We start from the raw sequence: 26,875 nt of genomic DNA on the forward strand, positions 1-26,875 counted from the left end.
AAGAAGACATTCCATTCCACTCTATACGGAGGCCGTTAGATGGCAACCACTGCACCGTTTAGACGTGCGTAACCTGAGTTGCGGATTGGCAGGCGCAGCCAGAAGATTTATTTTGCAGTTACTGGTTGAAAAAAGAAATAACGAAAATTTCCAGTTTCGAATCAAACATACAAACGTTACAGCTTATTCAAACCGAGAATGATTAAAAGAACAAAAAAAAAAAAAGGATAAATGAAGATAAATTTGAACTAGTTCCGGAATACTAGCCGAAACTGTACTTCACCACGATGAAAACCTCAATTGGTTTGGACGGCTTATGTCTGAACGTTTGGAGAGTTTGACGTTACTGTCGTTTGGAATTCGTTTATTATATATAATACAATCTTTTTGCTTTGGGTATTGAAAAAAATGCGAACCACGTGTGGAGGGATGATACATAACACAAAGTAGTTGGTAAGGGTAGCAGCTGAGGAAAGAGTGAGAAAACAGGAAATTGAAGGAAATTTATACTAAATACAAAGAACGATTAAAAAAAATTCGATTGCTTAGTTAATGATGATTTAATGCATGGATAATGCAGTTCTTGTGAAAGATGAGTCAAGGATTTTTTGTAGTAAATAATTGAAATGAAAGAAATGGCGACATTAAGAACGAGTTGGTCAGAAATTTTTCGACTCAAGGAAGAAAAAAAAAAAATGTGCAATATGAATTGTGTAGTAGATCGCAATGTGAGGCCAAGCGGATAATTGGACCAGTATGGTTTGATGAGAGTAGCGATTAGAAAAATCAAAATTACTACTAATAAAGAAGAAAAAAATCTACGACACAAGAGTGTGAGACAAAAAAGAGAGAAAAATGAAAAAAATCTCGACAACCACATAAACACAATAATAAAACAAACTCACGACAAATATATAAATGAAATTTCTTTTAACGTAATAGTTTATTAAACGAAATAATAATAATAATTATCATTATAATTAATTAAACTAAAAATAATTAGACAGAAAAAAAATCACAATTAAAGCATAGGGATTGTTTCTGGTCTCTTTTACCCCCCCCCCCCCCCCTCCTCGCCCCTGCCGCCCCCTTCCCGCTCACTTTCCTTCGTGGGAAATAAAAAAAATCGATTGGTGTTATTTCATTTGTTTTTTTTCTGTAATTGTTCGTTTCTCTTTTTTTTTTTTAATGTCCACTGTATTCCTTTTTTACTATTAGGTATATTTATATATAAGGTATATGAAAAAAGAGGTTCGGTGGCGCGCGCTCTGGCGTCACCATATTATACGTACATATATATATATATATATATGTTGTATATATATATACATGTTGTGTACATGTATACATATTACGATGATGCGTGCGTGTTTTTTTTTTTATTCTTCGGAAATAATTAGGAAAAAAATAACCCAAAAAGTGATTATACATATAATATTTCGTAATAATATAGGTATAGATAATATTATACTTTCTTAATAACAAACTAATAATAAACAACTTGAGCACAGGTGAGGCGCAACGATGGACATACAATGGAGGAAGAGGAGACTGAATTAATTTTTATAAAATATAATTCAGATTCCTCGTCGTATAATTATGTATATATAACAAAACCCACCGTATTTTATATGCACCATAACAAGAAATTATCTACAGTGTTTTTTCGTTTCTTTTGTCTTCTTCGCTTAAGATCTACATTGTGTACGTGTGTTTGCGTGTTCGTGTGTTGGTTTTTCTTCTTCATTTGCTTGGTTTTGTCCAAGTTTTGTGTACTGTTTGCCGTTTACTCATCCCTGCGGCCAACTTTGACGAGAAATTATAGATACACACCATATACGCACCTGTTCAAATTATTCAAACGAGGGAAGAAAATAAACAAAACCTAGTTTGATAAATACAGATACGAAATAAAGGAAACTAAAACCGTTGAGTCAATAACAATAATTATTCAATTGATCAAATAATTGATTAGGTAATGGTATACCTAGAGTTTGAAAAATAAAAAAATGATAAATTCAATCGCCAATAGTTGACTGCCGGATCTTTCGACGTTGCAATGTATTCATCCTAAAGTCTTTCAGAATTCGTAATAATGGACACGGTTTCTTATTCTTTGCCTTTAATGGTAGGTACTTATAATTGTATTATACGTCTATATCATATACCTTACACACCTATTAATATAATAATTAATTAATAATATATAATATTTATTTATATATTTATATAATAGCTATTTACAAGAGGTTTCGCATACCACTTTGTGTTCAACACCATAGTTTTACTTTTCTCCCTTCCTTTCTTTTATTCTTATCCAAATTATTTTACTTCCTTCCCGCATGCAGTCAAACTCTAATCTACGCTATACGTCTTCTTCATCCTTTACCTCGCAGATGTTTTCAAACGCACGTTCGCTCGCACACGAATTGAATTTATTGTGCCCTTCTAGATATCGTTTTTTTCAACGTGTATACCAAAAATCAAATTTGGCAAAGCAGTTTCGGTACAGGTGCCAGGTAGAACCGAGCCAACGTGATGAGACACTTCTTTTTGTAATTTCAACGAATTTCCCTCCCTTCCTCCCTCCTGGACCTTCTTTTCAACACAATCAATTCCACTCTCGTTACTCGTGTCCCTCGCCTTCAACTATCTATAGTATTTAGATACCTATTTATACTTCTTCCATTATCAACACCGGAAGATACCTGCCCTCCTTATATATATACTTTCTTGGTATGGTAAGTACTGTTGCTCGTCCTTGTTTTCATAATTCTACGGAGATCTCTATATTATGTATACGCGTGAGAATGAAACGAAGTAGATTTACTGAAAAGGTTGGAGAAAAAAAAAAAATAAATAAAAAAAAATAGCAACAAAGTTTACAAAAATTTAACGTAAAAAAAAAAAACGCATTTACATTATTCTTGCTAAATCGGTGAAGTGTATCAGTGTGAATGAACGATCGTGGGTTCGATAAAAAAGGGTGTGATAAAAAAAAAAACAAAAAAAAAAGCAAAGGCAATTAAAAATATCCACGACGATCGTTCTGGAATGTCCAAGACGTACTACGGCTTGCACAACTGCTCGTCACCCTCGACGAAGAGGGTGAAAAATAAATGACAATCATACCTACGTCCTGCACGTTATTACATCGTAAGACGGTTTCGCCGTCGTTTGAGCTAAGCCGAATCCGTGAGTTACTGTTTCTCCTTGAGCCCACCGAGAAGGTTGTGATTTTCCATAGTTGCGCTAAGATTGCTCAGGTTGCTAAGATTGCTAAGATTGCCAAGGTTACTCAGGTTGCCAAGATTCGGTTGGTGAGCGTAGTTCCTTATCTGGTGCAAGCTGATCAGCTGATTCGGGAAGGAAGTCGCGTTCTGATTACTCGTCGTGCCGGAAGTCACGCCGGCCGACGATGTGGGCGAGGACTTCTGGGGGTTGAACGCCTCGTAGAGGTAGGGCCTGGACGCGGGATGATGGCTCCCGGGGTAGTGGAGGTGGTTCAGGGGGTTCAGGGGGTGCTGCATCGACGATATGGAGTTTATGGATATTGACGATATCGGGGTGAACGCTGACGAGCTGTTCGGGTGGTTTCCGGGCTGCGGAGTCTGCTGCCGCGAGTCGTTCTCGATCGACTCCCTGTGTCCGTGGGGCAGGATCATGTCCGGATTCTGGTTCTGGTGATATTCCGTGTGGTGATGGGGCAGCCGCTCGTGCAGGTCGGATATCATCGAGTCCGGACTGACCTTCGGCCAGTAGTGGTCCTGGTGGTGGGACATCGCGTGTATCGAGGGCCTGAGGCCGCTGCCGATTATCGGCGGACGTTTGTCCGTCCTTTCCGCGTGCTTCTGCATGTGCTTCGCCAGGTAAGTTTCCTGGGTGTAGCTCTTGCCGCAGTACTGGCATATGTGCGTCTTGAGGTGCTTCGACTCCTTGTGCTTCGGTATGTGCTCGAGGAGGCTTGGCTCGTCGGAGAAGCACTTGTAGCACGAGTTGCACTTGTACGGTTTATCGGTCTGGTGACACCTCGAGTGGCTCTGGAGGTTGCTCAGTTGGCTAAACGCCTTCGTGCATCCAGGGTGCCTGCATTTGTACGGTTTGTCACCGGTATGCGTCCTGATATGCTGCTGAAGGTGGCTCAGCTGGGTGAATTTTCGTTGGCATATCTCACATCGGTACGGTTTTATGCCGAGGTGAATCCTCGTGTGCTGCGACAGATACGACGAGTTCGCGAACGCCTTAGAACACTGCGTGCATTTGTACGGTTTTGCCTCTCGCATGTGTATCTGCGTGTGAAGTTGCAGGTCCGCTTTGCTCCCGAATATCTGTAATAACGAGAAAAATTGTCACAGTTATAAACGAGTCCAGGTTTGCGCGACATTCACAATGTTCATTTTCGCTGGTGCAATTCGACACACAAAAATTTCTCTACAAATACCAAACAGGGCGTGTTTGAATCCCTGTCCAGTGCAACTCCAAGATCAACCGTGTAGCTAGTGAAACTATAATTATTGGTGATCCGCGATTCGATGCATGTTCCAACCGACAGGACTCTCATCCGAAATCGTTGAATCCGGGAGCAGAGTAAAATGCCACATAAAAGAGGTCTGTGTGTATATGCTAATTTGCGAAGTACTGGGTATACTCGAAAATACTAAAAGGCGGGAGAAAAGATCGAGTTTGTCGTTTCAAGCCTCAACGCTAAAACTAATCGAAAAACCGTCTCTACTCCAAGACAGCGAGCCAATATTTGCCTCCTCAACGCGTTCGATGATTTTTTTTTCTTGTTTCCAGCATTGTTTACGAAGCTGCAGCTTGCCTGGAAGAGACTCGATCGGGTGCTTAGACTTTGACACCGTTACACCACCGGGTAAATCCCTACCGCGAATATTGCCGAAATCATCAGGAGGCGGGCGATTAATCGGAAACCACTGTCGCCGTGTTATATGGCTGTAAAGGCGCTGCATCTCGAAGCTTGAGGCCAGAGGGTGGTTTCCGCGACAATGAGGACGCGTCGCCTCTGGTTTTCCGGCGGTACCAACGGCTCCTCGTCTATTCGGCGACATCGTGCGTGAGCTCCACCGACCGGGCGTACCCGCTACCTGCCTGGTTATAAATAAATTCCAAGGAGGAACGAGCGGCCGCAGCGGCGAGCACATACGTCGAGAGAGGCTGGCCTTGTCTATCATGGAATCGCCCCGGGGGCTACCTGACTGGCCGCACAGCTACCGCATAGAGACGCCTCTGCGCTCATAAACCACAGACGCACAAATAATTCATCTTCGTCACGAGATTCCGAGAGATATTAGGGATCCGCTTTACTTTGCTTTGTACCCGCGAGCCGGCCGTGCGGCCGCCGCGACGCCGATCCTTCGGACTTTTTCCCCGCCGCGGGTCTCGTGCACGCTTTTAGTTCATACGTGTACGCAATAGGATCATGAGCCCGGAACGCTGAAGGGTTCGCGAACTGCACCGCATTTGGGAAAAAACGAGTTTGAAAATAAATATATCGGGTTGAAATCGATGGTTTCGTTTTTCGATACAGGAGTTGCGCAACGCGGGACGAAGACTCTGAACTAGTTTGTAACTTAATCTACTTCTAACTTCTGTAGTTTTTAAATTTATCTAGTATTCTCTACTCCATATTACTGCCTGATTACATACAAACCTCTCACCTTTTGCGGTTCTTAGGAGGTTTTTGTCCCGGAGCCTAATAAAACTCTACCTGTATATCTATCTATACGAATGTGTTTCGACGTTTCGATACTGCTACGATTTGAATAAAGTCACGGATTGATATTGATAAGAAAAAAGAAAATTTAATTAAACTATATCAGCTTATCCAAGAGAGTGCAATACTCGATTATAACTCGACGGTGTACGCAGGATCGAAGCATAATTCCGATCCGAAACAAAGCGAGTGGGTTATGCATAAAAGTAGAACGGGGTACTAAATACCAAACGGATGCAGGACGTAATTTTGTTTATTGCAGTTATTTCAAGCTTCTATTAACGCGCGAGCATCCAGCGTTAACAAAACAGTGTCGCCTGATGCCCGGTGACCCTGCAGCATTCTTCATTTTATCATTGGTCAGACATAACTAGACGTATTTATTACAGCCAATAAATATATTAGTGATCATTATACTAGTAATACAAACAATAACTCGGCGCAAATGCAAATTGCACGCCTATTTCCGGCCCAATTTCAAATACATATTTGGCTGGGAAGAATTGCGGAATTATGAGCTCTAAGGGTTGAAATGTGTTAAATTGTGTAAGCTCGAAAAGCGTGCGTGTAACTCCAGAGCATTAATATTTACGCAAACGATCATTATCAACGATGTATAATCTAAGGTATGTGTCTCGGTAAGAAAAAAAGAAAAATACTAGAAAGAAGGGGAAAAAAGCGTCACGTGTGTGTAAAGCTGGGCCGCGAGCAGGCAGGCAGGCAGGCAGGTAGGTAGGTAGGTAGGTTTATAGACGTAGGTAATGATATAATTTAACAGCTGACGGCACACGTCCTTTCGCGGTCTCATATATTGTGCATATACACAAACGCACACGCGCGCGCGTACGCATACATATTTGTATATTCACGAGAGCAATCCACCAATCTGTGCAGTGATATTTTTTATTTCCTCCTTTCGAAATTTGTCCTTGCAGAGAAGTCAAGTTCGCGCGAGGCCCACGTAATCGCCTCTGGCCGCACAAGAACGCCGCAGTCCGGAGACGATGCCTTGTTACACACACCTAGTCCGCGTCCTAGAAGTCTGGATCGGACTCGCCGTGAGATGGAGGGAGCCGGAGAGAGGAAAAAAGCGAGAAAGAGAGAGAAACCGAGCCGAGAGAAATACGCGTAGGTTCTGAAATACGGACTCGAGTATATCGGTAGGTAGGTACCTAAGTTCTTTTGCGCTCGCACGCGATCCTTCTACAAATTTATTCCTAAAATCCAGATGCGTGACATCGCGTTTGGTACATATTTAACGATGCTGCTTTGGACGAAGTTCGAGTTGCGGTATAAGGTATACCTCTAGCTATAATTCCCCTTTGGATAAAAAGCAACGTCTCTCAAAAAGTCCACACCGTAGACCGACTGCACACAGTGCCGCTGTTTGAGATCGCAGATCACCGATCTTCGCCGGCCCTGACCTGCGCGTCAAAAAATTCCGCGCACCCGTGTTGCCGATGTAATTACCAGCCGTAACTCTTTGATGCCCAGTCGAGACTCGATTTACGCGGCTGAAGCGCGAACGATAGCAAAAAACTCAGCTGAGAAGAGACGAGAGAGAAAATAAGTAAATAAATAAATGACGCCCATCGATTAACGAATCGAACGATGCAACAGCGGTATTAATGGTCGTTCAGACGGAGATCGGAAGAAGAAACTACCGCACGCGTCGGTTGCGATGCGTTTCAATCGCGTGTCCTTCCGCAATCCTAAGGATCCTCGGATCAACCAACGCAGACCCGGTGGAGTCCTCAATTTTTTCTTCCATTTAAAATTATTTTTTACCCTTCCAACGAATTTCCGCACTGCGGTGAAGCGGCTGAGCTGACCGTCGTAATTGCCCCGGGTCGTTCGGAACTTCCGCCTAACTAAGCTTACCTTTAAAATTACGTCGTTAGAACCGAGTGGATACCACGGTGCTGCAGGGTGAAGGAAGAAGCGAGGTTTCGAGCTTGAGGTGGTGCGGAAAGAGGAAGAAGCTTGGGTGGATGCAACGCGGCCGCCGATAGATGCCCCGAGGACGAACAATCGTAATAATATTTGTTGCTCAAGTATAATAAGCGTTATCGTCTCCATGGTCCGACTGACACTTGGTTGTATAAGTATAAGCCATTCCCGGCGGATATTATACTTCGCGTTGGTTTCAAGGAACTCGATGGAATGCTTCGGCGACTGCAACAATTACCCGTCGTAAACGAACCTCGGTCCGCCGAGATTGAAATATAAAATTAAATTTTTTCCTTTCACTATTTTTTCACCCCCCGAGCCTCTCTTTTCTTATTCCTTTGCAGCCGACAATTCTTCCTCTCCCTGCCCCTTTTCTCTTTCAGAGAAATGAAACATGAAGATGGAAAAGCCCGTCGAGTTGTTCCGCCGGGACTGGCGCGTGATCTCTTTCCTCCACTTACTTCCTAATTCTTCTTCATTCGCCGAACGACTGTTATCTGGAAGCCATTTACGATACAACGTGCCTTCTACCCCGTCTATTGTTCCATCTTATTATTTTTCTTTCGTTTACACGATAATTTACGTTTATGTTTCGCACGGAATTACACTCCGATCATTTCGACGTAGCTATCTAATTTCTATTCTCAGTTCCAGACGGAGTTATAGGTTCGAGGTATCATCTGTTATTACCGTATATTCATAATTTATTAGAGGCAGTCACGGTCGTGAAGACCGCTCGACGCGTATTCGCGATATTTCTGCAAAATCACTTTTGGTGAAAATTGAAAAATTTCTTCAAATATTTCTCGTAATATACCCGCAACTCGGGTGTACCTCTGATTAATTCATTAAGTAACGCGGACTGACGAATTAAACGTCGGTTTGACCGTGACTGTGTGTATGTAATCGAAATTCTTCTTTTTTTTTTATCACTGTCTCTTTCTCTCTCTTTTTTTCTTCCGAAACTCTTTGGGATTCGTTCATTACGATCGAGGATGTGAATAAGTTTAATTGAATTCGTAAACGCTGGCCCAAGGCTAACTCTTTAATGCCCGACGCGTTCTGCAAAGGACAAAAGTATAAGTTGGACAGTGGTTGATAGCTTTATAGTGTCGTATAGTTTGGGAGCAAAGATGAAGGTAGTCAAGAGCCGATTTACAAATTGCGATTGTAATAAAAAATCAATTTCAGCCGAGTTCTTGGATTTAATTTGACAAAACTGAATGTTGAACAAATCTCGTTAGAAAAAAAGAAAAACGAAATTTGGCATGACAGAGTGTGCCTCGTGGCGGTAAGAATGTTTCGTATTAAGTGTCCGGCGTTTCGAGACCGCGAATGCGTAACGCTTGATTGGTCATTAATTTCCTACAACGTGCGGACAGCAGAACTTTGGACGAGATGTCGGAATTTTTAATTACAAGTTAGCTTCACTATCCGCCTTTACGCATTGTAGATAGGTACAAATACATACACCTGCCGAGATAGCCCGGGCAGAAGCTGGCCTTGGATGGAATTTTAGCCCAACTATGCAAATGTCTAATTTCAATAAATTATACCGATGAATACGTTTGACCGGAACCTTAGACTGGTCTCCTACGGATTTCGGAATAAAAAAGACCAACACGACTGCGGATCCTCGATTAAGATTTTTTTCTCTTCTTCGTTACAACGATACATTTCCAACCGGTCCAGAATCAGGAGTGAAAATCTAAATCGTGTTTATCTTTCGAGATCAGTCAAAGGCTTCGTTTGCACAACTGTAAATCCGGGATTATCAAGATTACGTAATCAACATGCGGTGAATCGAAGAAGCAGGAAGGGTAAAAGTAAAAAAAAAAAAGTCAAGATGAGCGATACATTTAAATATCCGCTATACCGCGCCAACAGGTGGCAAAGTCCCATATAAGGATAAATCAAAACAGGTATCAAGATTTAAGGATAAACGACGGACTAGGCGAGGAGCCAAGTGCGAAGGACCAAATGATCATCAAGGACCAAAAAACCAGTTTTAACTCGCAGAGATAGCTGCTGTGAGAGAGAGAGAGAGAGAGAGAGAAGGGGGCGGATATAGTTAGTCAAAATGAGACGAAATGAAACTAAACGAGATTGAGTGACCGGGCGTTTTATTAACCGGATTTATTTGTTTTCGAATTGAATAACGTATTTAGCGGAGACTCGTTTCCGTGAGTGCTTTTTGCAAGTTTTCTCTTTATTTTCTCTCATCATCGCGACGCATCGTCACGGCGATGCAGTCCGGTTTAGTCGCAAGGTGTTAGCCCGAGGCGTCGCCAAATCGAACTGCTTACACTTTGACAGGCGTTATTGCCCTTTACCGGTATAAACATCGTTTGATCACGCCTGTATATACGTGATAATTGACGTCACAACGTTCGTGTTGAGATTCGAGGATTAGGTAAGCGGCAAATTATTGACCCTGGAATGAATACGAGTATGTTTGCCGGGTTATTAGATAGACAATCTCAAGTGTTCGTTTTATCCCGCGTTTCAATCTTGGATCGGGTATAATACGAATTAAAATCATTCGAATACGGTGACATATGTAAATGGAAAATTTTTCAAAGTCATTGAACCATATCGTTGCCTTTCGCAATAATCTCCGATAGCTCAACGATTATCCACATGGCACTTTTGTATCGAGAAATTGTATATTCGTTTGAAACAACGCGGAATTTCAGCTCAGCAGCGTGTCACCTTAGCGAATATCTGATTCCTACGTAATATAAAAGTAAACTTTGCTCGTTGATTTACATGTGAAACCGTTCCGATTGTATACGTGTTTAGACTCATTATTGCCTCTAACGTTGCAGGTTTTCACGTAACGTATTCATTACTATTATTATCTTTATTATTATCGATGATTAAAATTTGAATTTGAATTTTACGTCGGAAATATTGCAGGCAATGGCCTTTGGGATGAAGTTTTGTTCAATCCCTCGCAAATGTCAAATACATTGAGAACAAGTGTCAAAATGGTTTACTCAATTTTGAAAGATCGGTTACAATTTTCCAATTAATTTGAAAACCCGTGCAATTATATACTACGATAAGGTATAAATATTTTGTGACCTTATACTTGACTTTAAATAGCGCAACACTCAGTTTCCAGATGAGAAAAAAGTCCCGTGTATAGTTTTTCAAGTCGTGCCGCACCTTGAAATTTCGAAACGAAACGGCTGCAATAGATTTCGCGGTCGGCGGCAATCGGCCCAAAACTAATATCGTCCGTTTCTATCCTAGATGAGAAAAAGAAGGACGAACACAAAGAATAATTGTGCCGAAAAATCGCTTCGAAGATCTCTGGCGATTGTTTACTCGGGACCCCCTTAATTCAACTTGGGCAACCCTTTCCTCCCGGTATTTTTTTCTTCTTTCTTTCTTCCTCCCTTTTCTCCGCCATTCTTTAGCGTTCATCATTCGAGGAGCACGCGTCTGTCCGCACGTTTGCCTCGTGATCTTTATCCCCAAGCGCGGCGCGGATCTATGAGGCATTCGGTTGCCGGGGCCGGAGGTATAATAATATGCGTCCATCTGGGGGTAGGAATATATATGTGCGTGTACGCGTTTTGATCGACGTCGCCTCTTACGAGTTTGGTGAAAAAGGCTGGAAAGTTATATAGAAAAGGTAGGAAATCAAGGGAAATTTCTAGTTCACCTCCCCAATGCGGGGCAGGGATTTTCGAGTTTTTCGGTAAACAAGCCGATGACGGATGGGCCCGAACACAGCGCGGCACTCGTGCTTCAGCCACAGGTATGAAACAGGGGGAGACGATCGTCACTGAAGACGCAGCTAGTGTACGGTTTAAGTGCCTTTTTGAATTTTCGGTCGGAACCCCGCACCGTGGGCCGGATAGGTGGGACTCACTGAAAGGAGGCATAATCTCTATGCGATTCTTTGCCCGAGTGATCCGGCATCGCAAATTTCTCGGATAAGTAGACCTTTCATCGCTGCACACATCCACCGATCGCCTCGATCAGCCATTATTACATTTCTCTCGTCCTAATCCGTTTTGACGCGCATTATATTTTATGCGACCGACGGCAAGGCAATGGAGAAACAAAAAAGGCCCCGAAATCCATCGCCCTGGACGATCGTTTTCCACAATAAATTACACACAACGTAACTGCAAGCCCGGATGTCGACGTCCAGTCTCCGGGTACCGATATTCCCGACCGCACGGCGACGTGACGCGAGCAAAATCTCTGACCAGGTGTAATATGCCTTGTACCTACTACTCGAGAAATTTACACTCGATACCTCCACAAGTCGCTGCGGCCGCGGCAGCGAAATTGATCTATTCTTCCCCGGATGTTCACAGTTAGACCTTCGCCGCCGGACAACAACCGACTCGGGGAATGCAGCGTTGTTCGTAGATGGTTTCGACTCGTGGACGGAGAATCTTACGAATCGAATTTCAATGAAATAAGCAAAATCACCACGAAGAATCGATGCGCTCAACTATATAAAGAACCTATTGAACGCGTGATTCGTGCAGCAAACGAACAAAGAGAAACATTAACAAAATAAGAAGATGTTTGACTGAATGTTGAAACAGATTAATATCATTTCAGGCTGGTGCAAGCATTTGATTCACGATTGTCGCAGCTGTCGTGCTTTCTTCGAAATATTTCTGTTTGCGATGTAGCGCATGCAAAAGTGTCAAAAAATTGAACATGTTCAAAAATACCCTCTCAAATTCGATAATTTGAAGTGATATAAAAAATAAAAAAAAATAAATAAATGTCAACGTTTGTAGAACAATTCAAACGCGAAGGAGTAATAAATATACGCGGTCGGTGCTCCGGATAAACGAGCGGAACTTGGCAACGGATGGACGCGGGAGCGAGCCCTTAATGAAAGCCAACAGGGGAAAGAGGGGAGAATTTTTTCACTCAGCATACGTAGATGACGGTTAAGGAGCAGACTTAGTACCTACCCACCACCCCAGAAGCGAGGGCGCGGTCTTAAGCTGTGATACCGGTATAACCGGAGGAAGAAATGGCACTTTTTTCGGATGTGTCTCCTTGATTTTTTTCTATAAAGCGTACATAAAAATAGAAGCAACGGTGAGGAGGAGGAGGTGGCGGAGGGAGGGGGGGGGGGGGGATTTTTTTCCAAGGCGGTAAAGTTTTTTCATCCAGCACGGAAGAAATATGGTATCCTGTATATATACGGGGTACTACTCCAGCCAGTTAATATGTCTGCTGTTTTATTTTAAGTCGCATCCCCAAAGTCGTCAGGCTCATTGCCTTATACTTGCCGCGTGTACGTAACGCGTACCTTATACATTCGTGTTTACCATCCGCAAGGGAAGTTGACGCTCACCCATCCGCCATCCATCGAACCGACTTGTCACCCTCGGACGTTTCGCATCTTGACGCGTTTCGACGATCGGAGTAAAATTAAAAATGAAGAGGCAAAGATGAAAAAAAAAAGAAATAAAACTGAGAGACGAGAACGACATTTTTTTCAATATTATATCAAACTATCGATTAGCGCAGTTTTCATCGGAAAGAAAACGATGCGGGAATTCGTGGGACAATAAGAAACAAAGAATTAGCAGCGAGGAGGAATTAAACTACAGTCGCAGGTACTACGTACCGGACAGAATTGTAACCATAGACGCGTAACATTAGCGAGTTGGTAAGGTACGCGTATACATCTATGTACAAATACGGTAGTCGGTTGCTTTTTTGCGACGTGTTCCCCCGGTTTTTACGATTTAGGCGAGAGACGACAAATTGAATGAATGAACGAACGACCGAACGAACGAATGGATGCGAGAGAGACAAAGTTCGTTTGAATTTTTTTTTCCAAAGTTCCATCAATACGAGAGCTGTACGAATTTATGCAACGCGGTACATAAAACGACGATACGTACGTAGTATTATTACCGTACACATGTTTTTCTCAAATTTTTTCTCTCGTCACAGATTTCTTCCGTTATGTTTTGCTCTCGGATCATCCGGTCAGACGCGTTTCGCGACGATAGAAAATATCGTCACGGTATGAGAGTAAGGAAGTTGGATTAAAGAGAAATAGAGATAAAAACAGAATTTAGCCCTAAATTTTATTTCAACAGTTTCTATCGAAGTGGGTTAACATGTTAGACACGGTCGAAACTGGTTGTAGAAAGTTTTTCCCTTCAGGAATGTAAAGAGACGAAGGGAACGTTTACCGCATAATTATATTAAATTTCAATTAAGTTTTTATTAGTCTTCCCGTATGATCGCGGTAGAAAATTTGAAGAAGCTGTGTCTACAATTTGTTTCAGGATCTGGCTCACATTTTTCAATTACTTTCCACGCAGCGTGTAATATTACGTATAAAGTACGATAACACGTTTGAAAATAAATCGTTTCACCTGCCTAAAAGTCTAATTTCTTTTTCTTATTTTCACAACCGCTGTTGAGTGAAATTGATTTGTTGAGAACAAACGATCGAAGCGGCGGAAATAGTTGCGCCAACAAAATTCGGCGAGCGAAGGGTGGAGAATATCGCGGGTAGAAACGGACCCCATGCGGCAAAACGGTGCGTGGCTTTTTGTCATTCATCCGTAGCAAGTGAGATGTCGAGAGTCGTCGGTGCCTTGCTGCACAGGCTAAAAAGTTTCGAGCTTTGATCATTGTTCAGAGCGAGGACAATGAGGTCCTTAGAATCGATTGAGCAGTGGCAACACACGCACGTGTTACGAGCAGGCAGTCACGACTGGGTACAACGTAAGGCTGCAGGACTCGCGAGGCGAGACGTGAGAATGTCCTTTGGAAAAATCAGCCCTGGATACCAAGGTGTGAGCGCCGTGGAAGTGTTCGTTGTGTTCGTGGGCTCCGGACATTGTCCGAGGCGGAGGGGAGGATAGAGACGATAAGGAGAAATAATAAGGACGAGAGGACTTTTTAACAGGTCAAGTTTCCGAAATCCTAGCGGGCATTACCCGAAGACGAGAGCCGTGTGTGTCCAGGGGCGAGAAGAGGATTTCTTTTTTCTTCCGCTATTCCCTCGCAACCCCTGCAAGGATCTACAATGCACGCGCCTCCCGGTAGCCATTCAAAGCTCACAATTGTATTGACAACTGACGATTGTCATTTCTATTTTGTTACCCTGGATTGCCGATTATTTTTCATCGCTTTCATTGTCGCCATTTATATACCATTGTGCTGAAATTCCCTGCATCTTTCTCTTTTTCTTCCTCACAAGAACCCGCCGCGACGACGATTTTAAAAAATTTTTTTCACCTCTCGCGACGAAGAAATGCCCCGAAGATCGCAGCGAGCAAATCTCTTTTGGTAAAATTACCTTGAAGCTCGTCTACTCGTGTATAAGGAAGGCGAGTCGCGTATCCGGCTCTCAGCCGAGATCGCGCGGTTAGATTGTGTAGTAAAAATTTTCAATCCACCAATTATATTACCGTGCGTAATTGCTCGCCTTGAAAACGTGTGGGATTGATCTACCTCAACGAACGTGTAGAGACGTTGACTCGAGTCAGATAGACTCGCGGTTACCTCGGATTTAAAATTTTCGAGGATAGCGTCAGTCTATGATCTCGATGATCTTTCCACGCATACGTATCAAATGGCAAGGTCGCTGTACGTCGGCGAACTTTTATACGGTATATTAATTTACGATCGAAATTATTCCGGTTTGTCGATTGGTTTGAAGAAATCGGGAAAATCCGCGTATTCGTTTTGACGGACAACATATGACTCAAGTTTCGGGATGAATATACGTACGTGTATAGAAATGAACAAATTGTCATTTATCCATATACGTGTATCGCTTCGCTGACTTCCCTCTCCAAACAACGTTCTTCACCTTAAACACGACGAACTGAATTCGACCTGATCTACTGAAAATATTACATTTACACAGAGATTGCGATCAGGTCATTGTAACTCGGATTTTCGAGGGGTTTCGGAATCACGTAATCGTAGACTTGCGTATTCGCTATCTCTAAAGTAACAATCCGCGAACGGCGGAGCTAATCAAACCGTTTATCACAAGTTCACACATATGTTCATATCCGTATATAATACGTATACGTCGCGCCAAAAGCCGTTTGAATGAATCCGGGCTATGTCGTTGAGATATCGTGCAATCATCATCACTTCCGAAGTGAGTGATCGCGGCACGAAGAGCGTGTGTATCTATTTCCCTCCCCCACATTTTGCAACAACTTATATCGCCCTTTTCCGAATCCCGCTTAAAATCACAGCCACATAATATGTGGCGGCACGAACTCGCGCCTCTCATACCACACAGCTATATATATATATATACACACAATTGCTCAATTCAATAGCCACGCTGCGGCGCGGTTAGACCGCGGTTTCGTTCGGACTTCTATTTCGCGCCTTGAATCAAATCGCGAACCGCCGGATTTTCCTCGTAAGACGAGGTATTTGACCGCGGCATTATCAGCGAGACATTTCGCAAATTCTCTCCGCCACCGCATCCGACATTCGTTACCTTTTCGTCCTCGTGGGGGGTTGGCGGCGTCGGCGGCGTGTACATGCGGGGCGCGTAGTCTCCGAGGAGAGACGCGCCACCAGCTGAGGACCCTTGGCTCCTGGGAGGACTCAAGTCTGGAATCGTCGCGTGATAGTCCTGCAAACCGGCGACACCCGTTGGCACCACTGGCCGGTATTCCATGGCACGGACCTCCATTTTTGTCCCGATCGAAAAACCCGAGTAAACCAGCTTGAGGCTTTTTCTTTACTACTTTTTTTTTTATTCCGTTTGCTCGTGTCTTTTCTTACTTTACTTTTTGTTTCTTTTTCTTCTTTCACGCACACTTAAGGATCAGACACGAGTGTTCTTGTGTTTCGGTACCCTTCCGTTTTGTTTGGTATTTTTTCTTTTACTGTTTTTTTTTTTTTTAATTTTTTTTTTTTTTTACACGACGATTCGCGCGTCCATTTCAAACTTTACACTATAAGGGTGGATCACCAGCCACGTGGCGGCTTTTACAGATATAACAAATAGATACAGCGATTGCAGAGAATGAAACGAATTTCCCTGCACAAATTTGTACGCGCACGAGGTGTTTTATTTTATTTATTTGTTTATTTTTTTAATTTTTTTTTTCTTTTTTTATCTTTGCGTCAGCTTTAACCTTATGATTTTTATTTTCGTTTTTGTTTTATTTGTACCCGTTTGATTGACTTACATTGATTTACAACTTATCTTGATTTGTTCGTTCATTTGTGCAAATAGAATATTATAACATGTGTATAATGTGTATATATAATAAAGCCTAATCTACGTTAGGCAGCTTTGGAATATGTCACAGACGAGTTCTCGAGACGAATTTTAATTGTGATATTGGTATTTCGACGTGTCGTATGTATTGTATTTCTTTAACCCGTTTATAATACGAAATTTGCATTAAATATGAAAATTCTTTTATCCTTCCTATTCTAACAAGAAAAAAAAAAACAACGTCAACGATGTTATTAACGATAATCGATAATAAAAATAGAGATAGAAAACAACGAGATCGTCACAACTATAACGAGTTAAAAAAATAATGATACAATAAATATTATACTATTATCATCAATATCAACGTTACTTCCACATAATACATTTGTATGAAAAACCGTTCACATAATTTTCGTCTCCGTTTATCGTTTTTTTTTTTTTTTTTTTTAACCCCCGTTTTCTTTATCTTTCACATAACTGTGTTATTTTACGTCATTTTAGTTGAAATTTACAGTTTTAAAATTGAAGAATAAATATATATACGTCCATATATATTATACATATATATTATAACAGTCACGACAAGTGTGTGCATTTACAGCGCAACAGCAACACCAGCAGCAGGAACAAGTGTTTGTTTTGTTTTCTTTTTTTCTTTTTTTTTTTTTTTTTTTTTTGTTCTCTGTTTTAAGTATTAAAAATAAAACGACAAGTACCAAACGTGCGCAAAATTGCGCAAACAAACAATTTAACGAATAAGAAACGAATTAGTTGGAAAATATATATATATATAAATATATATATATGTATATATATTATATATCTTTTGCGGAATTCTCAACTATCTGTTATAAGGATAAGTTTTTGCTCGGTGTTTACAGTTTTTCAACGAGGCCTCGTATATACCTTGGGGTAACGCGCACCCCTTGGCTACTTTTTGCCGACTGAATGTTTTGCGCCGTGGCCCTAGGTTCGTTCGTTCGAACTGAGCGCGAAGCTCTCCCACCCCGGGAGCTTCTCTCCCCACTCCGGCTATTCGGGTGTCTCTCTCCCCCCTGCGCAACAGCGATCCTTCCACGGCCGGCCGCCCTCCCCCCCCCCCTCCTCCCCCCGGACCCTCCTCCTCCCCCCTCCGCGACCCTCAAAGAGCCGACGGCGGTTTCCCCCACACCCCAGGCGGCGGCTAGGAGGACGCGCGCGTTCTACGCTCTATACGTACTCCTACTTACGTACGTATGCCTTCCTACCGTATATTTGTATGTCCATACGTGTAACACACAGAGCTAGCCTAGCCGAGCTACCAAAAGAGTGAGATGGGTGTGTATGGAATCCCGCGCATACGAAGTGGGGATAATTAACCGAGTGTACTGTGCCGTCGTGCGTCGTCCGCTGTCTCGAGATTGTTCTCCTAGGGGAGGGGGACACGGGGAAAAAAAATTTAAAAAAAAAAAAAACCACGAAACTGAAAAGAATTTTTCTGTTTAATCAAAACTTTTTTTTTTTTTTTTCACACATTCTGAATGATTTGACGATTTTTGTCATTGTTTTTTTCCTTTTTTCTCACTTTCTGACGGAACCCGACACACCATGACTCTTGCGTAGGAATTTTATCGAAGTTTTCAAGAAAAAGGTAAAACGGAAGGGATGAAATTCGTTCTATTTTCTTTTTCAATTCTTGTGTTCACTCGACGGTAATCATATAATATTCCTTTAATTGTAATATCTCAACAATGGCGAAAATCGAACATTTATTTTCTACGGAGATTGATTTCTCGCAAAATATCTAGTTTCGACTGTGTTTAAATTTAATTTCTCTACTTTCTATGATTTTACAAACAACATATCTAACGTGGTTTGCATAAACTGAAGACGCTAATGAATTTCATGAATTTTCGAATCTATTTCGTTATACCTACGTACATGCGGTACCTTATACTGGTTCGTCAAATACAGTGAATACATTCGAAGAGATTTCTGCTAGTTACAATTTTCTGGCAATATCCGCCAAGTTTCAGTTTCAACATTTTCTGAACGATTGAAATTATATACATGATATTTCAGCAATCACAGTAGCCGATATTTTGTCAGAATTAGACCGTCCATAAAACGGATTCTGTGAGCGAAATTTGTTGTCCGAGCGTGCAGAAGTTCAGCAAAGAGAAAGATTTTTAGAGAATAAAAAAGAAAATTACTTCCGGACGTGTAACGCTACGGCGATATAGGTGTCGTACATAAAGTGTTAAATTATGCTTACTGATAGTTTGGTTTATCGGGCTTAGATGTACATGTATTACACCGAGGGATATAATGGTGATGATGTTTTTTTTTTTCTTCTAATCTTCGTTTTTTATGTATGCATATTTACTAAGTTTCCAAGTCGCGGGATGGCTGGGTTATCGCTGTTCGAGACCGCGGCTGATTATTATAGAGAACGAACGTTTTGTATAACAAAATCTAGTTAGAACGCGAGATTAAAACTGTGTTGTCATAAACGAAGATGAGTGCAGCACGTATCACGGATTTTCGAACGCTATTCACGAGCGAAATTCACGTCTACGCGTAGCGTGAACACACGCCCGTATAAAATATACGTTTATATTTCTGTGTATGTATGCATAACACCTGAACACGAGACGTGTCCGTAAAAAACGTTAGATACAAGTGAAAGTAAACCGCCGACTAATATGCTATTTCGAATCAATAAGTAGGCACGTACATGGATGCGTGCGTGTATTTGTATAACGTGTAGTGTATTAAATCTTCTCTACGTTGACAAAGTGTCGTTGAACCCGTGCGTATTATAGTGCAGATAATGAAAAAACGCGGTAAAAACGATCTTGCATACATATGAGGGCGAGGGCGGGAAGGGGGGATGGGGGGAGGGGGGGGGGGGGTGGAAAACGGTGATCAAAGAAAAAAAAAAAGAGAATGAAAAAAACAATACTACCTGTCGCAAAAAGTAAAGAAGCATGAACTGATAGAGGAAAAAAAAAGGAAAAAAACCGACAAAGTTAGTTAACCGCACAATAAAGAACATATTACGTTCGTACAAGAAAATTCCTTCATCCCCCAGCACCTTATTTTTCCACGTTTGACTTTTTCTCCCTGGCGCCTGTAAACTTTTCCAGCGAATCTTTTTTTCTCTTATACTTTTTGTGCTGTTTCTTTATGTTTTTTTTTCTTGTCTCTCTCTCTCTCTCTCTCTCTCTCTCTCTCTCTCTATCTCACTTTTATAAAACCCCTAAAAAGCGTGCGCCACCGGCAAAAACTTAGGCGCGCGGGCGCGGCTGCGCAAAAAACGGCACACGGTCGACGCGCACGGCTTTTGGGCCCGCGGTTTGTACAATAACGCAACGTGTACGGGTACCTTGACTATTCGGTACGAGTGTGTATTCGCAAGTGTGTATGTGTGCAAACACGTCGTAGACCGCAAAAATCGGCGCTAGGTCGGGAAAGAAAATGAAGAAAAAAGAACTAGAAATAGCGTGTCCAAATTTGAAAGGACCGGGATACGAGACATATTTTTATGGAGACGTTACGCCGCCGGTACAAGCAACGATGTGGGCATTTTTGACAAATTTTTTTTCTTTCACTTGCGCATTATATTCGCCGTGTTATAGAAATGATAGATTGCGCATGAACCGGCTGAAGCGAGGAAAGGGAGAGTGTTTCGTGCGAAGAATATGTATGCAGGGGTAGGTGCAGCAGCGGCATCGGCATCGTCCGGAGATCGGTAAAGGGCGCCGCGATTTTTGTAAGGAAACGATGCGTCACCGCGCTTATTCCCGGTTGCCGAGGGTGTTGAAAACGATTTTCATCTATCGCTGAAGGACGTTCGCGCGGGACCCTGCACCCGGGAGGCCCTGCAGGAGGATATCGGGCCCTCGGCTGTATGACGATGCAGTTTCCCGGTGGGTGAAACTCAGGAGTCAAGAGGATCCACCCCGAGACATCCTGTTTCGATTTTCTGGTAGGCTGCGGCGATTCCCGGCCGATCCGACGGAATGCGCGTGAGATCGGTAACGAATTTTCGGTTTTCCGTTTCCCGTGTTTCGTCTCGCCTCACTCGCAGCGGCGTGGATATGGGTATGCGCACGCGAACGGTGGAAAAAGTGGAGCAGTTTTACTAAATTACGCAAAACGCTTTCTACCGCCGATTCGAGATCGGTCGCTGCAGGGACACCGAGAGTTGACCAAGAAAATGGTCGCCTCTACCGATCGGCGTTTGTGTGCGGACATGCAGCCTAGCCAAAGGCGAATGTACGTATGCGTGCACCGGCAGCGCGGCGCGGCGTGGGCAGCGGAGGCATAAGTGCCGATCTGCTTCCCACCATTGGTGGGTAATCACGCTCGAGTGAATTTTGCGACGGTGTGCCGGTGCTCAGGGCCCGATCGGCGTGGCGGGCAGGTCACGCTTGGCCGGTTGCAATGATAATAAAGGTGCCAAGGTGGCTGTTTGCGCGTATCTTATTATACCTAAAACCGATTTCTTGCCGATTTCTTGCCGATTTCTGCTCTAAAAACAGCCGGGCTACCGATAGCACACGGCGCGATACCTCGGAACAAAGATTGCTCAGCGCCGAATTGGGTCACCGCGATCTGACGATCTGTCCGTTTTTTTCCTTCTCTGCACGCCGATTTTCACGCAGATCGCGCGTGACCCACGTACACGAGCTTTTATGCTAGCTTCGTATCCTAGGAATCGGGTTGATCAGCCACGACGATACACTTTCTTGTTCATCCTCGCCGTTTACTGTTGTTCCGTGCCATGCTTACATACCGACACCGTTTTTTTGTCTTCTTATTTTTTTACCACTCTTTAGATAGGATGGCTCTTACCATTTTTTTTTTCTTTCGGCAAAGCCGGAATACAGCGCGAAAAGATTGCCGCAAGAGATAAAGTTTTGGGTAAATTCGCTCGACGAAGCATCATTTTCGCCCTCTTTGAATATACTCGATTACCGATTTTCTTACTTCATTCCATTTTCATGGATCTCTGAACACTTTCGCCTCTCGAGATCTTCGCGACGGATTACGGAGACCGAACCACGTGGCGGAGAATGGCTGAATGGACTTTGGCGTTCGTTGGTGTGAAAATTAGACACGCAGTTTGCAAACAGCAGGCTTTCCTGCGGAGCGTGCATTATAGATAGAAATCGGCATATGGTCACCGGCACCAAAATCATCAATTTTTCTTCGTCGATCGTCATTTCCGGAAACCGTATTTTCAAAATTCGGACACTCGATGCCCAATATGCCGTCGCCGCGCGATGCATAGTTTACACATTACAGGATGGCGAGATTATTTATAAAGTCTAAACGAAAACGATCGACGAATTATATCGGGGCTATTTTCATCCGTCCCGGCTTCGGTGACGGGTATGTATATTATAATTGCCGTATGGGAAAATTCTTCACGAGTTTATAACGGTCGAGACAACCGTCGTTACCGTTTATACGCGTATTGGGAGACTGTGTATTGTGCGTTTAACAGACGCAGGCATCAATTGATAGAAACACGAGGCTAGTGGTGAGATTGAGAAAACAAATACGTCGAACCTGCCCACCGTCTACTTAGTTATCGTTGAAGGACAGATTTAGTAAACACGAATTTCGTATCGTCTCGGATTGATGGATTCTAGGATCGTTTGTTTGGACTCAGACATCATACGCAAATGCGTCCCGTCCTAGCCGTATAATCAGGGCTAGAAGAAGAATTTGGAGAAATCCGTAACCAAAACACAGCCAAGCCACGCTACTCGACTCCTCGACACATATACGTATGACATTGTGTACAATGTTACACGGTCAGTAAATTGAACCAGAGACGAAACCACGTCGATGAGTCGCGAGCGAGCGAGACAAGAATGTTTAATTGAAACGTGATTTCGAAGCGAAAAAAGGACGGAACGAGAAAGAAAAAGAGGAAAACAGAAAAAAATAGAAACGAAGAATAAAAAACCCCAGGAACCCATTTCCTCCGACAAAAACACCCGGAGATATTTTTATTTTCTTACCAGGAGAGAAGGAGAGAAGGAGAGAAATAGAGACACGAAATTCAGGAGATACACGTACGCGCGACGAAACCGCGCAACTGGGTCGAGGGGCCTCAGCCGCGTCTAGGATAGTCTGAAAGTTAAATTTTTGGTCTCGCATGAACTCGGCTACGGTCACGGCTTGACACCCCCTCAGACCGTGGGCGAGTAACCGAGTCTGGCTCACGCACACCCACTCCGATTCATCGGGGCCTCTTTTTTTCTATCTTTCGGGGGGCCACCACGGGCCCCCGGACGAATTAGGGACGCGCGTTAGACCGTGCCGAGATCGCCTCTTTTCAAACCAAGACACCCAGTAGCACCGCAACTACTCACCTTCGGTGCAACAGATTATTGGAAGATATACGCAAGGAACTGTATTTATCACTCGGATTTTTCAAACAGTTTCTCGTTCCCCTCCCAATTGGAACGTTTTTCATTTTCCGTAGGCACATTTTGAAAGTTGGAATAGAATATCGCACACCATGGGTGAGAGGAGTTTTTTTTTTTTTTTCTTTGCTTAACGCGGTGATGCGAAGGACAAAAAAAAAAAAAAAAAAATTGCTGCAACGGATATTTTCAAGACGGACGTGTGCCGATTATACGGGTAAACCTTTATTTACTGACCCTCGGACGTTAAGCTGTAAGGCTCGATCAAATTTTCTCTCCTCTCGGCGAAGATCGAAGTGGACAATGGTGGTCATCACCGCAATTTTTGTCTTTTTTACACAAATAATCTTCTGGTCCTTTTCTATTTCCCTCCTTATATTTTATGTTTTGTTATACTTGGCGTAAGAAAAAAAAACCGGCTTTTTGGACGTTACCCTGCCCTCTGTGAGCCCCTTGCAGGCATCTGTGTACCTAATATGCATATGGTCCAGGTCACAGCATCCCTTGCTAGATCGTTTTTTGTTTAATTCTGTCCCCCTCCGTACGTAGCGCCCTAATTTCAACCGTTCACGGCTGCTGCTGTTGCTGCAGCGCCGACACCGGAGTGCAGGAACTCGTTTGAATGACAATGACCCAGAAATGCGGGGCCGAGCCTAAGGAGATCGGGCAATGATCGATCAAAGACCCAAAAAATGACCCGGAAGACGTCTTTGCGCAACCCGATATGCAAATATTTTGCCTACTTATCCGTACATCCGTGCTAGATAAATGACGCGGCATTCGATGCCTCGACACTTGACGATTTGCCAAACCTGCATTCGTTTCATCCTCTTTTTTTTAGCCTTTCCATTTCCCCGCGTTTAGATTTAATTTTCCATTTTTTTTTTCCACCCCTGAGACACCCCGAGCCGTGAGAGAGTTTCGCTTTTCTTCCTCGTCGCTTTCCTACAAGTCTTCTTTTGACAAGTCTAAGTACGGGTTTAATAAATGATTCTGTATTGTACACCGCGTGATTAATCGACGGGTGTTAAAAATATCCCGTGATTAAAATTTTGCACACTCTGTACAACGTCGGGTATTTTGAACAGTTTTGCATCACTTTGCGCTTTTCTATCTCGTTCGAGACGAGCGCGAAAGGGCATCGGTGATGGAAAAAAAAAAAAAAGAAAAAGATGAAGAAACCTTTAGACGAGAAATTTATTGAATATTTTTATATGATGACTTGGTGAAGCCGTTGCGGGTTTAATTGGCGTCTGTGTATAACCAGGCAAAAACTGCTACTTGCAGCGCGTTCTGCAAATTTTCTTGCGTCAAGAGTTGTAATTTTATTGAAACTTGAAGTTTTAAGCTACGGGAAGAGAAAATGAGATATAGAGACAAAGAGAAAGAAAACGGCGAGGAGAAGGGAAAAAAATTACCATCCTTGATTTATCCACGGGTGCAGTTTTGGCTTTGACAATGCAGTTACGTTAGGTAAGCGAGCCGAAGAATGACCCTCGAACAATAAAAGTTTATTATTTCGGAAACATTCTTAAAAGCCTTACCTCCGGCTTACCGGCGTATTACCCCATTAAGCCGTGGCTACCACGCTTAATCTCGGTGTTTCTGGCTCGCACGACTCGAGGTAAAGGATAAAGAAAAAAAAGAAGAAAATGAGCTTAACCCTTGCATGCATATTGCACGGCGAAGATTCAGCAATAAAAACGCAACCTTTCGCAAACGCCATACTGCTTCAATATATTCATTTGTTTATTTCCCTTTCCCAACCCTTTCGGCTTTAGGGATTTGTCGGCCGATTTTTTCATTCCTTTTTTTGTTTCCCTGTAAACCCATCTATCTCTCTCCGTCGCCAAATCTCGGAAGAGTGCACTTGGCAAGGTAACCTCCGAGTACCGAAAACCATTTTTTTTCTGGGGCAATACTGCAGGTCAAGTCGTCCTCGTCGGTCTCGACTCGTTTGGTAGAGGCAGCAATTTTTTTTTCTGAGGTATTCCTTCACGCTTCACGGTACCATAAATAATATCATTTGGATAAGCTTCCTGCAGTTTCGAGAAAATATGGCACGGCTAACTCCGGAAGACGCGCAACTGCTGCCGGCTGCAACTACATCCAGTGACTCGCGTATCACTTGGTCGAAATCACCAATTCACGCCAATTTTCCTATCTTGGACGAGTTGCCGGTGTTTTTTTCCCCCTTTCATCAAACGCCGAGAGTCACGTGCGAGCGCAACTGCAACGAAAAACTAACGCGGATTAATCGTTAGCGACGTTTAAGAAAAAAACAGTAGGTACAGGCTCGGGCTTAGGTATGCGGAGTCACCTGGTGCCGTGTGACGTCACGGCATTGCGAGCCACTACGTCGTCCCGAGTGGCCAAGTTCGGCGTCTGGACCCCCATGGGTTCCCATGACCTCCACTGACCCTGGTGAAGGTGTTCGGTCCGAGGGGGAGACTTGGAGTTCGAGCCGGTCATAGGTCACGCATATGGTCTTAGCCGTTGCCTTACGCAAAATAGCCAGAAATGAGAAAAACCTGCTAAAGGTATTGTAGATGTGAGCTTGGATGGGAATCGAGAGAAGCGGGAAGGAGTGTGGGATATTTTTAAGGAAAATAGAAAAATGCCGCTTGCAAATCTAAGCATGGCTTGGTTTAAGATCACCAAAGGAGGGGGGCTTGGGATGGATTTGCGCCACTGCGTAATATATGGTAGAAAATGCCGTCACGAGCAGGTGGTCAAAGCGATAATTTGAATTTTTTCGTCTTAGGGAATTGGTTGACTGAAAACCGATTGTTTTCAATAATTTCATTGCGAGACAGTCGCACGTCGAGTATTTAACAAGTTATTATATTCGTAAGCTACAGAAATATATGTTTTGTTAAAAAAAAATAAAAATTTACTCGATCGCCAAACAATGGCAGAAATATCAAGACTTTGTTTCGAATCGCTTGTAAAATTGTTTAAGAACTGGTAGATCCATTCGATTTGTTCCTCGGATGCAAAAAAACGCGAGTGAAACTAAAGCAAAGTGAAGTCGAACGACTTTACCAGATTTTCGACGTTTTCGAAGCGGTTTGATTTCAAGTATCGATATGCAAGTTTTTGTGAAAAATTTTAATATTTTCCATTTCTTAAAGATATATTTTCATAGCTTACGAGTGAAATAACGTTTTAGCGACTCAGTGTACGATTGTCTCCTATTTAAATGAACAGAAAGTATCAGTTTTCAGCCAACCAACGCTCGTTGAGTACGAAAATTATCATTTAGATTATAATATCATTCATTACTCGTCACTCTCTAGAAACGTAAGCCGATCCCGCTTTGTGCATACAAGGTACGAGGTATGAGGCACAAGAGGTATAGGTGGCAATCAATGAAACAAGCTAACTAGGGTGTTAACCCATTGACAGGAGGACAGAAGACAGAAACCACAATAAAGAGGAGTCTAACCGGGGAATCAATGTACCTGCGAAGGGCGGACCCCTTAATATTTTGATAGCTCAATGCGCGGGGTACAATGCTATCGAAGAATCTATACCCGAGCTATA

The 26,875-nt window shown here is 42.9% G+C and overlaps 1 protein-coding gene across 1 annotated transcript in view; it reads right to left on the bottom strand.

The window, feature by feature from the left end:
- Window positions 1-1,132: 1,132 nt before the first annotated feature.
- LOC124222188 (zinc finger protein rotund) overlaps window positions 1,133-26,875 on the bottom strand; it is a 68,835-nt gene continuing 43,092 nt past the window's right edge. Inside the window, exon 6 of the mRNA XM_046632889.2 lies at window positions 1,133-4,328. Coding sequence (XP_046488845.1) covers window positions 3,201-4,328 — 1,128 coding nt within the window. The 3' untranslated portion in view covers window positions 1,133-3,200. The remainder of the gene's footprint in view (window positions 4,329-26,875) is intronic.

This window comes from Neodiprion pinetum, chromosome 6, assembly GCF_021155775.2.
Source record: "Neodiprion pinetum isolate iyNeoPine1 chromosome 6, iyNeoPine1.2, whole genome shotgun sequence".
In the NCBI taxonomy this organism is placed as follows: Eukaryota; Metazoa; Arthropoda; class Insecta; order Hymenoptera; family Diprionidae; genus Neodiprion; species Neodiprion pinetum.